Source organism: Coregonus lavaretus (assembly GCF_964263955.1).
Source record: "Coregonus lavaretus genome assembly, chromosome: 2".
In the NCBI taxonomy this organism is placed as follows: domain Eukaryota; kingdom Metazoa; phylum Chordata; class Actinopteri; order Salmoniformes; family Salmonidae; genus Coregonus; species Coregonus lavaretus.
Genome location: NC_139989.1, coordinates 40,440,391 through 40,457,110, shown reverse-complemented (window position 1 = coordinate 40,457,110; position 16,720 = coordinate 40,440,391). Strand labels below are relative to the sequence as shown.

General features: G+C 43.6%; 1 protein-coding gene across 1 annotated transcript in view; it reads left to right on the top strand.

Annotated features, from left to right (window-relative positions):
* The window catches only part of LOC311145868 (protein tweety homolog 3-like), a 62,035-nt gene that overhangs the window by 32,350 nt on the left and 12,965 nt on the right, over positions 1 to 16,720 (top strand). Inside the window, exons 3-10 of the mRNA XM_084182217.1 lie at positions 492 to 603; positions 848 to 1,068; positions 2,650 to 2,745; positions 8,153 to 8,225; positions 8,831 to 8,906; positions 12,877 to 12,932; positions 14,374 to 14,466; positions 15,420 to 15,512. Coding sequence (XP_084038343.1) covers positions 492 to 603; positions 848 to 1,068; positions 2,650 to 2,745; positions 8,153 to 8,225; positions 8,831 to 8,906; positions 12,877 to 12,932; positions 14,374 to 14,466; positions 15,420 to 15,512 — 820 coding nt within the window. The remainder of the gene's footprint in view (positions 1 to 491; positions 604 to 847; positions 1,069 to 2,649; positions 2,746 to 8,152; positions 8,226 to 8,830; positions 8,907 to 12,876; positions 12,933 to 14,373; positions 14,467 to 15,419; positions 15,513 to 16,720) is intronic.

The following is a 16,720-nucleotide window of genomic DNA, read 5'->3' as shown; positions in this document are numbered from 1 at the left end:
TGCCCGCAGTACCCCTGAAGTACCACCTCATGTGTATTTTACCAGTAGGCCTATGGTCTCATGAGTCTTCTCAAGTGGATAGGCCAAGTACCCTCAGGGGTCCTAGTACCCCTGGTTGGGAACCACTGGTCTAGCGCTAGCTGGCTGGCAGTAGGTCTTTGTGATTGCCAGGACAGCTCACCCTATAATCTACGGCCTCCATGAATGGGCAAGGGTTGATCTCCTGTGTCAGTGCAGCCTTTGTCAGCTCTGGCATGGGGCTCTGGGCATTGCTGTTCCATTCCTCTTGGTTGCTATGGACTCTGTATAGAGAGGCTTTCTGCTGGAGCCTGTTCAGATCTATCCCTGGCAGGGTTGATGTAGGGTTCACACGCCTACCTACCCCCCCCCCCCCCCCCCCCTCTCTCTCGCTCTCTCTCTCTCTGCCGTGCTGTGCCGATCCCTCTTCCTCCTCCTAACCACTTCCTCTACTCCCCTTTGGCTCCCTTCAGCGCCGGCATTGCTGTTGGTTTCTATGGGAACGGCGAGACCTGTGACGGAGTGAACAGGCTGACGTATTCCCTGCGCCACGCCAACCGCACGGTGGCAGGAGTGCAGAAACTGGTAAGACTCAGAACTCCCATCGAAATAATGACACCCCAGCAACATCTCTACTGTCACAGCCATAACATGGGCTGGGCCTACCATTCACAATTATCATACTGTTGATCACTATAAGGAGCAATGATTCCCCTGCTAACCCCACATAGATACGATATAATATAATAAAGACTATTCATTTTGTCCATCCCCATAAGGAGCGGGTTGTTTGTGACCTTGCGTGTCCCTCCCTGTGCCTACTACCTAGGTATCAGACAGCACGGGGTCCCTGAAGCAGACGGTGGATGGCAGTCTGGGGCAGCTGGAGGGCCAGTACGCCAAGCACACAGACTACCTGTCCATCATCCAGAAGCTGCAGGGCCAGCTGGACGAGCTGGTGAGGCAGATGGTGGAGATCCCCTTCTGGGACAACAGAGAAATCTCCCTGGAGGAGCTGGCCGTCAACATCGAGCTCTACGACTGGTACAGGTGAGAGACAGGGAGTCTCAATACATGACATCTCAGGACATACAATTTCTATTGTTCACCAAAACCATTACCAGAACTGAGGCTTGTTTTGTTTCATTACTTTGTTCGGCTATTGTAGGTGAATGTAGTTCAGGTTTGTTTTCCTGTCATGTTGTATGATACATTGCTTGTATTTCAAGGTAAGGATTAGTGAGTTTTTATTATTAGCTACTTTTGCTGCTGCCTCATTTACATACAGGAGCTCACAGCAACCTCGGTTTAATGGAGTGTGAACAGAACTACACAGCTTCCACTCTGAGAGGAATATACAGGATTAGCAGTTTAAGTGAACAGTACGTCGTCCCTCATAGATGTATGATTATGCCGATGTCGTCCCGCATAATTCTACTGCTAGGCCTTTTAGAGAGAGAATCATCTCAAAGTTGATACTGTTAGGTTTTAAACGAACCGAGGAAAACTCACGGACGATTAGTAAAGCTCAACCAAGTTTATTCACCCACTGGGTCCCACAGCTGCATAAGACAAAGACATGTTTCCACCAGCACAAGTATATATACCCCAATTTGGGTGAAGTATCCTCCTTCCCTCTAAACATTACATGTTTATTGCTAGGCAGGAAGTTAAGTGATGCAGGCAATAAACTGTTCCTTCTCCCTTAATGTGACCTGACCTGACCTCATTCCTCACTCCTCACTGATCCACAGCTATCAACCCTTATCAGTGACTGCAACCATGTGATTGCCTCCACCATATACATTCCTCCTACAGATAACCATTAACTTCGGGTGTAGAAACCAGACTATGGCACTCCTCATTTCCATAGGATACTTGATAATTAACAATAACATGTTCTGTCAGTACTTACACGTCCTGCATTCCTCTCTCTTCCTCTGTGACATGATTAAGGATATTTCTAGTTTATAAGTCAGAACCCATCAATACTCAGAAAATGACTAAGCTAATATGAACTTGAACAGACCTCAGATTTCTCTGGGAAAACCCCTCAAATTAACCATTTAGTGGGAGGAGATACTGGATGAAACCCAAAACACACAACACAGTCATCCCTCTTCCTGTAACTCGTGTTAACACCCATGCAGTATAAGGTAGAGTTTATTCGATATCCTCAGTAAATTTCACAGTTGAATAGTTCATCTCTCTCCTGGTGAAACTGTCCAGCCAGCCAGTCAGTAATGTTCAGTTGGATCTGTATGAGTGTGAAAGTAGCTAACAGAGACAACTGGAGTCAACAGTGGAAACACCCTTACAGTTAAATCAGTCTGATTCAGCAGCCGACCCTCGCTGCTGCTTCCTCTTGAGATCTCAAACACTGCCTCTCTTAGCATCTCGCAGGGGAAGTTTACTTCAAATCACATCTCCTTTTTGTTTTGTGTATGTTTAAAGCAATCCCCATGTTTGTACCCTTTATATTTCTTTAACAGTACCAATGTGAACTGTACAGTGGTCATAGATAACTTCTCCTTTTTCTTGCTGTACTGTGCTGCGTTTGTCAGCAGGTTTTCGGGTTTCTTCAGTCAGTTGGTCTATAGTTCTTTTGGGTGTTGTTGTTTTCCACCTCAGGTGGCTGGGCTACTTGGGCCTGCTGTTGTTCAACATCCTCATCTGCCTGCTGGTGCTGTTTGGCCTCATTCGCAACTCCAAGGGAACGCTTATTGGGTAAGTCCAACCATGTGACCATGTGGGGGAGTGAAACAGTAAGAACAGTGGGGAGGGGGACGATATTCTGCTAGGCCATATATTTATAGCAATTGTCATGCTATTGAATGATTTAACAAAATTAAAGCCTCCGACGTGTCAGAAGTTTTATCTCAAGTATCACTTTGTTTGCCCTTTGCAAATTACTTTTGACTGTACGCTGAACAACCTTGTCATTGCGATTATGTGAGACGAATTCACGCTTCATGGAGTGTCAGCCGGTCACAGTCCATTTGGAATGTGCATTAAAACTAATCTCTCCGAAAATTCCTCTCTGTCTCAACTCTTGACAACTCTGCAGGTAAGTATGTTAGATCCTTTTTAAAAGGCATCAAGGACACAGGCTCAGCACTGCCTGTCCTCCTCTTCAGTCCCTGCCCTTCTATTTAATGTAATGATCTGTGTCTGTGGATACAGCGGGGTCAGTTTGGGTGGCTCATTGTCATTTGAGTCCGTTCAAGAGCATTAGGCTTCATGGTTCCCCCAGGTCCCCCTCTCCTAGCCCTCCTATGTCCTGTCATCTCACTCATCCTCAGTGAATCAGACCCAGGTCATCCTCAAGCCCTGCCCAGAGACATAATAATGAACCCTAACTCTCTTTGTGAGATGAGGGAAACATTATCCCAAGTCCCTGTGGGTGTTTTAGGGTTGAAGTCAAGGTTTCCTTTTTTATAGCTCAACATTAAACCCTCCAGCATTTTATTTAGATCAGTCAAAATGTGTAATAGCCATCATTTGGGGTTAAGGCTAAGCAACTCCCAGTCCAAGGCAATTTTCCCTCAAAACTTTTCCGGCATTGAGCACATTTTTGGTCTGCTGAGAGGAAACTTGAATGTTATGAAAATTCTATTAAACTTCTGGGACGTGTTTACTGTACCCGCTTTAAGATAGTTTTAACAGTGGCCAAGTAGGCTACTGTGGCCACACCAAGTAAGCTACTGTGGCTATTTGGTCATAATGTAGGCCTACCAGAGTGGCCTACCATAAAAAACAATGGAGAAAATGCGTCCCATAACATTTTAACATGGAAATAACTGTTCTATGATACAGCCTACAGTAGCAGCCAATGTGTGGTGTTTTGAAAACATGCATGGCTTGACATGAACCTGTTTAGCCACTTCTCCTTCAGACAAGGAGGTGACTGAAACTGTTGTTGTGTTGTTTGATGCAAGAGACCACTTTACATAATAAAATGCAATATTATTCCTATACCAGTATTATTATTTCAGAGAATCAGACAAGAATGTATGCTTCCCTCTGCATGTTGGCTACTTAGCTTATTCAAGCCTGTCTTAAAATACACCACTGCCCCTGAAAGCCAGAAAAAAAAGCTCTTTACCTGACTCGGTTTTCAAAGATGGCTAGAAATGTACACATTTTGTGTAGGGTTGGGAATTGCCAGAGACCTCACGATACGATATTTTCATGGTTAGGTGCCAATACGATATGTATGACGATTCTATATGTATTAGCGATTCGATACTGTGATTTTATTGCGATTCGGCGTTCCAAACATATTGCTCACAAGAGAGCCATGAGAAAACGAGTTTTGAACAGTTATGGAAATAAAAGTGCTTAAAAAAAATGAGCTCCCTATTTAAAAAGAAGATGAAGAACAAGCTACGAAATAAAAAATACTATAAATACAGCAAACTAGCGCATAAATAATATTGCGATGTTGTCCAAACGATACGATATATCGTAAAGATTATATCCGGATATGTAACTGTATCGATTCCCCCACCATCACTAATTTTGTGCTCTTGTAGGAAGCAATCACTCCCCGATTGCTGACCAAAAATTTGCTACAGTTAACTCACTAACTAGCAGAATAGGCCTATGAGCAAATGTGCTAGGGCTGTACCTGAATAAAAAATATAAAAAACTTAGTCGACCGAGATTCGTCTGTTCTTTCGACCAATCGATTTTGTCGAAATTTTAAAATGTGTATTTTTCCATATATAGACACATCCTTTGTGTTTTAATCAAATCAACGATATGCACTAAGCTTGTCTGATACTTTAAGCACACTGTTTGATGAAATAATTAAGACACCTCCCGAGTGGCGCATCGGTCTAAGGCACTGCGTCGCAGTGCTTGAGGCATCACTACAGAGCCGGGTTCGATCCCAGGCTGTGTCACAACCGGCCGTGACCGGGAGTCCCATAGGGTGGCGCACAATTGGCCCAGCGTCGTCCGGGTTAAGGGAGGGTTTGGCCGGGGGGGCTTTACTTGGCTCAACGCGCTCTAGTGGGCCGGGCGCCTGCAGGCTGACTTCGCTCTTCAGTTGGACGGTGTTTCCTCCAACACATTGGTGCGGCTGGCTTCCGGGTTAAGCGGGCGTGTGTTAAGCGCGGTTTGGCGGGTCATGTTTCGGAGAACGCACGACTCGACCCAATTTATGCTTATAATGACATACCCAAATCTAACTGCCTGTAGCTCAGGACCTGAAGCAAGGATATGCATATTATTGATACCATTTGAAAGGAAACAATTTGAAGTTTGTGGAAATGTGAAATTAATGTAGGAGAATATAACACATTAGATCTGGTAAAAGATAATACAAACAAAAAAACATGCGTTTTTTTTATTTTTTTATTTTTTTATTTTTTTTTCATCTTTGAAATGCAAGAGAAAGGCCACAATATAATATTGCAGTTTAGGCGCAATTTAGATTTTGGCCACTAGATGACCGCAGTGTGTGTGCAAAGTTTCAGATTGATCCAGTGAAGCATTGCAAGACTGGACTATTTTGTATCAAGTCTGCCCAAATGTTCCGAATTGGTCAATTGATACATTTTCATGTACATAACTATAGAGAACATACAAAAATTATATGGTAATACAAAATGTAAGTTTACACACTCCCAGGAATGTCATACATGATGGATCATTAACTTATAAACTAACTTTCACACATCTAGATGGCCGGGCGGGGTGGGTGTGGAGCCAGAGACAGCAGGGGTTCAAACTGTAGAACCCAGTTCCTACATTTGAATATACAAATTGATTTTTTCAAACAAAACTATGCTACATTTTATCTCTGGGACCCTTAGGATGACAAATCAGAGCAAGATTACTGAATGTAAGTACATTATTTACCTTCAGAAGTGAATGTATCAAACCAGTTGCCATGATACGTTTTTTGTTGTTGTGCACTTTCCTCAAACAATAGCATGGTATTTTTTCACTGTAATAGCTACTGTAAATTGGACAGTGCAGTTAGATTAACAAGAATTTAAGCTTTCTACCCATAGAAGACATGTCTATGTCCTGGAAAGTTAGCTGTTCCTTACATCAGTCATGCTAATCACATTAGCGCACGTTAGCTCAACCGTCCCGTATACGGGACACCGATCCCGTAGAGGTTAACCAAATCCGTCATTTGTTTAGGAAAAACATTCCCTATTTCCTCAACCCTTGCTCTCTTTACGTGACACATGTATGCATCGTATGCACGTGACAAATAGGGCCTGACCTATAGCATATCATAATTACATAAATATATCGGTTTGAACAAACTCAGAACACCGTAACACGTGACAGCAAAATGGATGCAGAGGATGCGACAAACGGGAATGTTTACTGGTTGCTCAGTAGGTAAAGGGGAAGTCAGATGTGTAGAATACATTTGACTAGTTGTGGAAAATACAGGAGATCAAGAAAAATAAGGTACGGTGCAAGCGCTGCGTGCATATTATCTGTGGCAAACAGTTACTGTTAGATTACAATATAATTTTTCTGACGGTTTGGAACAAGGTAAACAACACTAAATAAATTATAAGCATACCAGAGAGTCTGTTGTAATGTTTTTGTTTTTTGTAAAGCCTTTATTACAGCAAAGACTAAAAGCAGTCGGATTCATTCGTGAATGCAATTTCCGAAATGGAACGGTTTATTTATTGTTTACACTAATTATTTGCTTTGTTATTTTAAAACTAAAATGCTTGATTGCATTTCAAATCATGAATGACTCATATGCTGTGTGATGACATGAATGATTGACTGATACAGTACTGTAGCCTATATAAGTATTGAAATATAGGCCTAAGTAAGTTACGGTATTAAGACTAAACAGGAGGCGCTCTTAGGCCTACAGCTTGATGGTGGTTATACAAGGCTGCTATACTAAGCCTACTAATGATAATGACATGACTTATTATTATTATTATAATGATGATCATAACAATAATAGTAATAATAATGAGATCAAGAAAAAGGAGGGTTATTATTATTATAAATAGTATTTTTCGGACAATTTGGAACAGTGTAAACAACACTAAATAAATTATAAATAATATCAGAGAGGCAGTTCTGACGAAAATAAGTGTAAAGCCTTTATTACAGCATAGCAAAGATCACAAACACGGGTGAATTTGTGAAATTGTTTATCCGACTTGTTGTGGTTGCGTGAGGCTTGGTGCTCACGGAATCAGTAGGCTATTAAACAAACACTCAAACAGGCAACAGAAGCAGGATCTGTCTTATTTCTGTAGATATATATGGATGATTTATTAAGCCAAGCACATTTAACAGTTTGGCTTTTGATTATAGACCTAATTAAGTTTGAGTTTCCTCTCTCCCCACTTTTCTTAGACAATTAAGGCAAGGGCTGTTTTCTCGTCTCCTAACTCCACTGCTGCCTCCACCGTATTGTTCTCAACACCAATATGCTGGTTAACTTTGCTATTATGCACATAGCAACATGGTCTAGGAAAAGGCGCCAATTCAACAGCGCACTGTGTTTCAGAACCACGGACAGCGACCGCCATCCAACGCAGAAGAAAGCGCATTTGTTATAAAATAATAATATTTTTATTAGTGTTGCACCATTGTTCTTACGTAATATAACCATATACAATTTCAGTTGCACATCTTAGAGTGATGGACTGTGCCATCCCCACGGCCTCCAGAGTCTTGTACACATAATTGTATGATACATTTTTTTGCTACTGCTCGTCTAAAGAAATCTCGGTCGACCAACAGCCGATAGACCAAACAATCTACCAGTCGACTAAATGGGGTCAGCCCTAAAATGTGCACGCGGATACATTCTTCACTTTGATCTCAAAACAAGCGCATCTGCTTGCGACCGCTCGTGTCTGTCAATGCAATAGAATCCTCCTCCGATGCGCTCTGCCTAGAACAAAATCTCAGACCATTTATTTCCGTTATGTTGCATTGAAAGGGGCTAATATTATGTTGATTCGATCACACTTCCCACAGTAGAGGGAAACGTTGATAGTGTAAACTAACGGGGTGAAACTATAGTGAAGTTCAGTGTTGTGCATCTCTGCGGGGGCTGATATTTCTTCTGGGCGGCAGTCCTGTTCTAACCTCTCTCCTCCCTCTCTCTCTCCGTCCCCAGAGTGTGTCTTCTGAGCATGCTGGCTCTGGTTATCAGCTGGGCCTCCCTGGGTCTGGAGTTGGCTGTTTCTGCCGTGAGTATCTCCATGGGAACATGGCTCTATATATCTATGTTGAGGCTGGAACCCAGAGCTCAGTCCCAGTAGTGTGGGAGTAAGAACCTGTACAACCTTTACCTGAATCACTGTACTGGGCCAGTTGACACTGAACAAAATAGAATGTTTGGCATAAGGTATTATTATCAGTATGAGTCATGAAGTTAGGTTTGTTAACACTTGCTAAGTTTATCTAGGGACAATTGCGAGGCAGACTAGCTACTACAGTTTATAGCTGGTTCAGTGTGCCGTTCATTGTGCGCAGCATGCCTTTATCAAATATATAGGACCCAGTGGGATCTGTCTTTATGCAAATCCCCCTCCCACACCATTTAAAATGGATAATTCCCTCCCCTGCATATGAATCAGAGATGACCCCCTGCCTCGTCTTCCTTCCGTAACACGGTGGTGCATATGATCTTTATTACCTCCAGATGGAATCCTCTACTGAGACTGAATATCCTACAGACTAAACATTCTCATTATTCTAACTACTGTGTTGTTGTGAAATGTCCTGTTGTGCTTCTGACTGTTTGGCTATGTTTTTCAGATTGTGTGAAATGTGTTTTACTCCCTCTTTGCAGACTTCCAGTGACTTCTGCGTTGCTCCTGACATGTTCGTCACCCAAATGACAGAACAGTATGGAGTGCTCAATAAAGGTAAATATTCATTAAGAGACGTGTCATGTTTATTGTGAGATCAATCATAAAGTGAAATACAGACATTGCGCTGTATGAGATTCACTTCTAACTCTACTTTTAACAGTTGTTTGTGCAAGAATTCTGAGAGGCAAGTTTTTGTTAGAGATGTCTCACAGTCACATAAGCTTTCATATCCTGTTTGTTTTGGAGGAGAACCGTCTGCTGACTATGAAAATCTCTCTTCAACTTGACAGAACACTACAACAGTTGTAGAAAATAGAAAATCGTCGTAGGGGAAATGCATAACACCAATGACAAGTCTGGCTCTAACACTGTCTGTTTGTTTGTGATAAAATATGAGTGTTTCTTTTGTCGAGGAATACTCTCATCTGGAGAATGTTTTGATAGCTCTGAGAAATTATTGGATTCATTCTCATCAGTAGCATGCGCACTGAGATATGATGCAGAAATAATGACAGAGCAACGACACAAATGCCAAAAGCGCTTTAATATGTGCCAGATAAGCCCAATCAGTGTGATGCTCAATCAATCCCCCATCCCACCCTGGGGAGATATATAAACCTGTTTCTATTCTCTGGCCAGCGGTAAAATATATTGCTTTCAGATTTATGGACCTGGGCTAGGGTGCATGAGCTACCTCCTCAAACCTGTAATAGGACTCAATAAATTACCCCCAGAGCATCTGTCGCCGGGCAGACAAGCCATGGGTGACGGGCTGCGCTGCATTTTAAGTGTCCAATGCGGCCCGTGGAGTAATTGGCCAATCTGGTCCCATGATGAGGTGAAAGAAGTGTGAGAGGAGAGGGATAGAGCCCGGAGTGTGTGAATGAGATAAGACCAGTGGAGGAGGGGGATGAGGAGAGACATGCTATGGTGGAGAAGGCAGGCAGAGTGTGTGTGTTTGTTCCTACTGCAGTCGACGGTATCTGTGGAAAAGTACTGCGTAATTTAACACAGTCACAGGTAGGGCTGGGAATTGCCAGGGACCTCATGATACGATATTATCACGATACTTGGGTGCCTTGAGATTTTCGCAATTCTCACAAGGGAGCCATGAGAAAAAAGTTTTGATCAGTCATGGAAATAAAAGTGCTGAAAACAAATTGGCTCACTATTTCACAAAATAAGAAGCTATGAAGGAAACATTTTGTGTTTTGGTGTAGGTACAGCCAACTAGCACAAAAAGAATATTGCGATATTATCAAAACCATACGATATATCGTCAAAAATACCCTAATGTAACTGTATCGATTTAACTATTTTCCCCCATCACTAGTGCCCAGTTAGTCATCCTCCCTCTAAATCACCACTCCAGCTTTCACTCTCCATTGTCAAGTCGTTGCTGGAGAGAATAGAGCTCTCTACCATCTCATTGTGAAGCCCTCTCTGCCTACTCGCAATAGGAATACTAGAGGAGGAACTATAGGAATAAAGAAAGCCAACATTAACTGTAGATCCTGATTAGTGTAACTATTGTTGTTAAGACTCATTTGACCTATGTGCATCATCTCATCTTCAGTACAGTAGCTTCCCCCACTGCCTTGAGGCTGGAATCAGGCAATCAGGGGTGTTTGTGTGTTCTATTTTCCTTGCGTGTTAACATGCCTGTGTGTTTATAAGCAGCAATGTAAATTATTTAAAGACAATATAAGGTGGTTTAGACTTACAAGGGAGCTGAACATTTATGTGACATTGCAAGACTTGATTTTAAATTATTACGCTAGTTGTAATATGACTCTATAAGAGAGTCTCTCTCTCTCTTCAACATGGTGTCCAGTACATGTTTGTGACCCCTAAGAATGGCCTAGCCTTCCACCCCTAGGTTGTTCTCGATCTACAATGGCAGCCTTTGAAAAGGTCGCCCTTTTCATTACCTTTATTCCATTCTGTCCTTATTTCATACCTGTCACTCGACGACAGGAGAAGAAAATGGCCGTCCTGGACAAGCCATTACTGTTTATTTTGCCCTGGTAAACAAACGCTACAGACTATACCTCACTTTGCAGCACTGAGGTCTCTCTGTGAATAATTTCAACAGCTCTGTTGCCATTCTTCATCTTATCTGTTGTTCCTCACTGGCCGTAATATGTATATCTTTACTGCCCTGTCCTAGCCCCGACAGAAAGGCTGTTCTTTACTGCCCTGTCCTAGCCCCGACAGAAAGGCTGTTCTTTACTGCCCTGTCCTAGCCCCGACAGAGAGGCTGTTCTTTACTGCCCTGTCCTAGCCCCGACAGAAAGGCTGTTCTTTACTGCCCTGTCCTAGCCCCGACAGAAAGGCTGTTCTTTACTGCCCTGTCCTAGCCCCGACAGAAAGGCTGTTCTTTACTGCCCTGTCCTAGCCCCGACAGAAAGGCTGTTCTTTACTGCCCTGTCCTAGCCCCGACAGAAAGGCTGTTCTTTACTGCCCTGTCCTAGCCCCGACAGAAAGGCTGTTCTTTACTGCCCTGTCCTAGCCCCGACAGAAAGGCTGTTCTATTCTCCCGTTTTATACTTAATGTTCGGCCATTGTTTCTCTTTTACATCACTCTGACATTTTAGTAGTAATATCCTGAACCCAATTATTGCAGATCCCACAAAGAGAAGTTATGAGTCTGTCATCTCTGACTGGCTGCTTTAAACACTATTACAAGCCGTAAATGAGAGGTCTTCTATTCAGCCTGTTGTATATGGCCATCCAAGGATATAATTGAATGAGCAGTTCATTTCCCTTTTCAGTGGCATAATTACACTGTTTATGAGACTCACAGGGAGGGAGCTTAGAGTAGCTAAGGCAGATGTGAACTGGCCCATCCATAACCAGAGCAGACTGCTGCTGTTCTCTCTACCACTCACTGTGTGCGTGCATGTGCGCGTGCGAGAGAGATGGGAGGTTTCTGAGAGAAATGTAAAAGCACACTTTGGAACCAATTGACAGCTCTGCGGAATCCTCACAGAGAATTGTAATATCTGGAACCCACTTGACTGTGTGGTAGTCAGTGGACGTTACAGACCAGTGTGGCGTAAGGAACAGGATGCCATGTGTTGTGTTGGTGGTGTTGGTGATATTCTCTCTGATTAATACTGGGGACCAGAAGGAGAGGCACTCTGATTCAAGCCTGTGCCATGGTGTGCTATGTTTAAGTCACGCACTCCCAAATATCATTATTTATTAAATTGTATGTGGGTGGGTGTGTGTGGGTGAGAATACGTGTCTCCTTCTCACACCATCCCAGATTGAGTTCCCTAAAGCAGGATACTATTAATCCTACTGGCACAGTGTGCCTGACCGTGCTGCTAGCTAACCCATTAGCATTGTTTACGGAGCTCTGAACCATCCCCATCGATCCAGGTTCTATCCCAAATGGCACCCTATTCCCTGTATAGTGCACTACTATTGACCAGAGTGTAGGGTAGCCATGTAGGATACCATTTGAGACGCAACCCCAGTTTCCTCTCCTTACAAGCCCCCAGTCAGCTCTGCTCTGCAGTACCTTGTTAAGAAGCTAATCGGCATACATTGATTACTCTACAGGCCCTCCCAAAGATCATTATTCACCCACTTCAGAAAAGCAACCCCAGAAATAACCCAATCTCTGTCCATCTCTGTCTCTGGGGAAGCTGACCTGAGATGATACCACAGCACTGTAGGCTATGGGGTTATGGGGTTCACCACCTGACATTCAGTAGACTGGGCACTGCTTCAGGCAGTGGCATATAAAGGCTATGGGATGTCAAGGTCAGGGAATTGAAATATCATCCAGTAAGTCACCATGGTGGCAAATGAGACCTCCACTGAAGCTTCTAAAGGAGCTGGTTTCATGTGTGAAATGGTTGGAGAAAACTGTATGTCCTCTGTGAGAATGGGTTAATGCAATTCACCTTATTGATCAATTGACTGTCACTGTACTATAACTAACTACACTGAGATTGTCTGCAGTACTGCTCACATCATCTGATCCAGTCCTGTTGTATGTGTTTTTCCACAGACATTTTGCAGTACTACATGAGATGCAGTGTGGACCAAACCAACCCATTCCAACAGGTAGGCTACTTCAAACAGACTTTTACTGGCCATCATATTTTCAGTAGCAAAGAGCTTTGATATTGGCGTCACAGACCCAATGATGTGTTGGTTTTATAACATGTTTAGTATTCATATCATCTATTTCAGTAGACAGTATATGCGTGAATCAGGCTGATATGTAACTTTGATGCAGCCATCATTTATCTGGTCTAATGAGGCTGAACAGTGAGATGACTCTCATCTAGCTAATGCATCTCACTGCATACAGTGCATTTGGAAAGTATTCAGACCCCTTGACTTTTTCCCAAAAAAGATATGATACAGCCTTATTCTAAAATGGAAATAACACATTTACATAAGTATTCAGACCCTTTACTCAGTACTTTGTTGAAGCACCTTTAGCAGCGATTACAGCCTCAAGTCAAATCAAATCAAATCAAATCAAATTTTATTGGTCACATGCGCCGAATACAACAGGTGCAGACATTACAGTGAAATGCTTACTTACAGCCCTTAACCAACAGTGCATTTATTTTAAACAAAAAAAGTAAGAATAAAACAACAACAAAAAAAGTGTTGAGAAAAAAAGAGCAGAAGTAAAATAAAGTGACAGTAGGGAGGCTATATATACAGTAAAATAAAGTGACAGTAGGGAGGCTATATATACAGGGGGGTACCGTTGCAGAGTCAATGTGCGGGGGCACCGGCTAGTTGAGGTAATATGTACATGTGGGTAGAGTTAAAGTGACTATGCATAAATACTTAACAGAGTAGCAGCAGCGTAAAAAGGATGGGGTGGGGGGGCAGTGCAAATAGTCTTCTTTGGTATGACGCTAGAAGCTTGGCACACCTGTATTTGGGGAGTTTCTCCCATTTTTCTCTGCAGATCCTCTCAAGCTCTGTCAGGTTGGATGGGGAGCGTCGATGCACAGCTATTTTCAGGTCTCTCCAGAGATGTTCGATCATGTTCAAGTCCGGGCTCTGGATGGGCCACTCAAGGACATGTCAGCTTTTCCCAGCTTTTCATGGAGGTTTAAATGTAGAACTGCGAAACGGCCACTAAGGCAATTGCCAGTGTTAAATATGAATGTGATTTGAAGACCCTACCCTAAGACCCTTTCTGTGACTTGCTTTTAATGGACTGTAGTGGTTTTTTTCTATTCTCATGAATTGATCAAATGACTTAGTGCAGTACAAGCCCAGGCTTAGCTATCACAGGTACATCTGTAAAGAGAAAAGTTTGATACATAATGCATGCAATATATCTCACAGGTACAGGGTGTCAATGTGCCAACATTGGGTTGAGTGTAAAGGGACATATTTGACTATCAGAAAGGACTAGTTTTCGCTAGCAGGGGGTTTATATTTTCTGTGTAAGGGTCAGGTGACATTGAACAAGTAGTGTAGTACTCAATGCAATGTCTGATACAGGCGGTTGTGTTTTCCTCTTGTGTTGTAGAAGTTGTCCGGGAGCCACAAAGCCTTAGTGGAGATGCAGGACGACTTGTCTGAACTGCTTCACTCGGCCACCAGAGAGTACCCCCAAACTAAGGTGAGTGTCCTGACTCTTGCGATCTATCACTTTACTTCCTGCTGTGAATGCCACCTCCCAGTGTACTGATATTACAGTATACCTGCTGGCTCAGTCACTCCACACAAACACACCCTGCCCTTCCCCCTGGTCTGGCTACACTGGCTGTACTATTGTAGCAATTCTAAGGGTTGAATGGAACCAAAGGACCAACAGGCAGAGAGAGAGGAGATGAGCGCACCTGGCCATAAAAGTCTGCTGACACGTCACCTTTGCATTATGCTCATGTTACTTTCACTGGCCTCCTGTACAGCCCTGTGTTGTATTATCCAGCGATGAGCCTTCCACTGTGTGCACAGAGGAACAAATGATGCCTGACATTTGGGACGTGTTGGAAAATAGAGGCAGGCAGGCAGGCATACTTCAGTGGCACAGTGAAGAGAGAAAATGCTGAGTTCATGGAAATATTTCACATACTGTAGGGCTATCAGAGATGTATAACTCTGCCAACACTCAACAGCCCTCATGTCGTATTTGGTCATTTAAAATGCACCTCTGGACAAATGCTGTTCTCTACCGACCGTTACAGTCCATAGGAAAATGTAATCCGAACGTTGTTTGTTATTACTCCTCGTGCAGACAGACTGCGGTATAGCCTAAGTTTGAGAATCGGAGGAAGTACCTTCATTTCAATGGAATGTGGCGCGCACCATTAAAACTCTGGAGTCTGTCTGCAAGAGGCGTCAGGGTTGCTGACTCTGTTTTGGTTTGGGAGTTTTCTCAAAGTTTCGCCGACTCTACTTTTGTTGACCTCATACAAACCTTCTTTACTAGTTTAAGTAGGACACCTAAATAAGTATTCAAAGTATCTCTTTCATACACACATGCACACTGAGACAGTGGTCTGGCCTAATTTACTGTGTTAAATGGAGACCTGGCCCTGTTTTTAAACTGTGTGTGTGTGTGTCTTGCAGGGGAATCTAGAACAGATCCAGGGGGTACTGAACACCACAGAGATTGGCCTGCATCAGCTCACTGCCCTGGTGGACTGCCGCAGCCTGCACATGGTGAGCTGCCTTCCTGCCTGGGACTACAGGGGAACCATGGCTAACATCCTTACTCCACAGGGGGTGTTGTATGGTCTCTGTGTTGTATGTTCATGGTCTACATGTGTACATATCCCTCTCTGTGATGTGATTTTAGCATATTCAGTGCACGTCTAGTCCGATGATGTTTGCAGATGTGTATGCGAGCTGTGTAAACGGTCCAGTGAGCCCGTTGCATGACTTGCAGTTGGCGTTCCCTCTGTCTGTGTGGTGGAGAGGACCACGTTCACAGTTCACACTCCTGTGCATCTGCGCCGCTCAGCTGAGCTCAACTCTGCTCCACTGCTCTTGGTTCAGCCCTGTATTCAACCCCGTTCTGCTCCTCTCTGCCTGCAGTGCACCCGCCGCCCTGGGCTGGGCAGCATATCTCTATGATCTGTAGTAGCAGCCCTCCCTGACAGCTCTTCACATCCTCCCCTGTTAACCCCTATGTGGCCAGGCCCACTGTCACACTCAGAACCCTGCCTGGGTCTCACTGTTCCTACTGTCACTCCCACTTTCATCCCCACCACTCACTGCCCTCACCGCAGAGGGCAGGAGAACCTGAGCCAATCAACCAGTATCCCAGGAGCTCACATTCTGCCTATACCAGGGCTACTTTCAGTAGGCAAACTTTGTGTAATGTTGCAGATGTGATTTGTTCTTCTACAGAGAGGGATGTTTGTTCTGCATCATATATTTCTTTCTGAACATTGTGCTGAGCATGACCCAGGAGGATGCCGTAACACGTCTGCTACTACATCACATGTAAACATGCTATACCTAGAAGGAACATCCAAGAGGTCTCTCAATGCAAATGCAGGAAGCAGAAGCACCCATCATGAAAGGTTTTCTTTAAAAGCTGGACTATATTATTCCCCACTTACTCTGTGCTTTTGTCATGTTGAATAGCTCTCCTGGGTAATGCACATGTTGTCGAGCTACTTCCTCTCAATAATGACTAATGTGCCTGGCTCTGACGCAAGGCACAGGAAAAGCACTGTCTTGGCCTGCTTTCACTCCTCGACACGAGGCGGAGTTAGGGTTAAATAGTAATGTCTAACCTTCCTCTTCCAGCATGTGTAGCATGTGTGTCAGACAGGGCGCTGCGTACAGGAACCCTGTGTAGCAAACAGACAGGCAATATGAAGCATCTGTTTGGTAGGTCTGTCTGGTTAGTTGTATTTCTA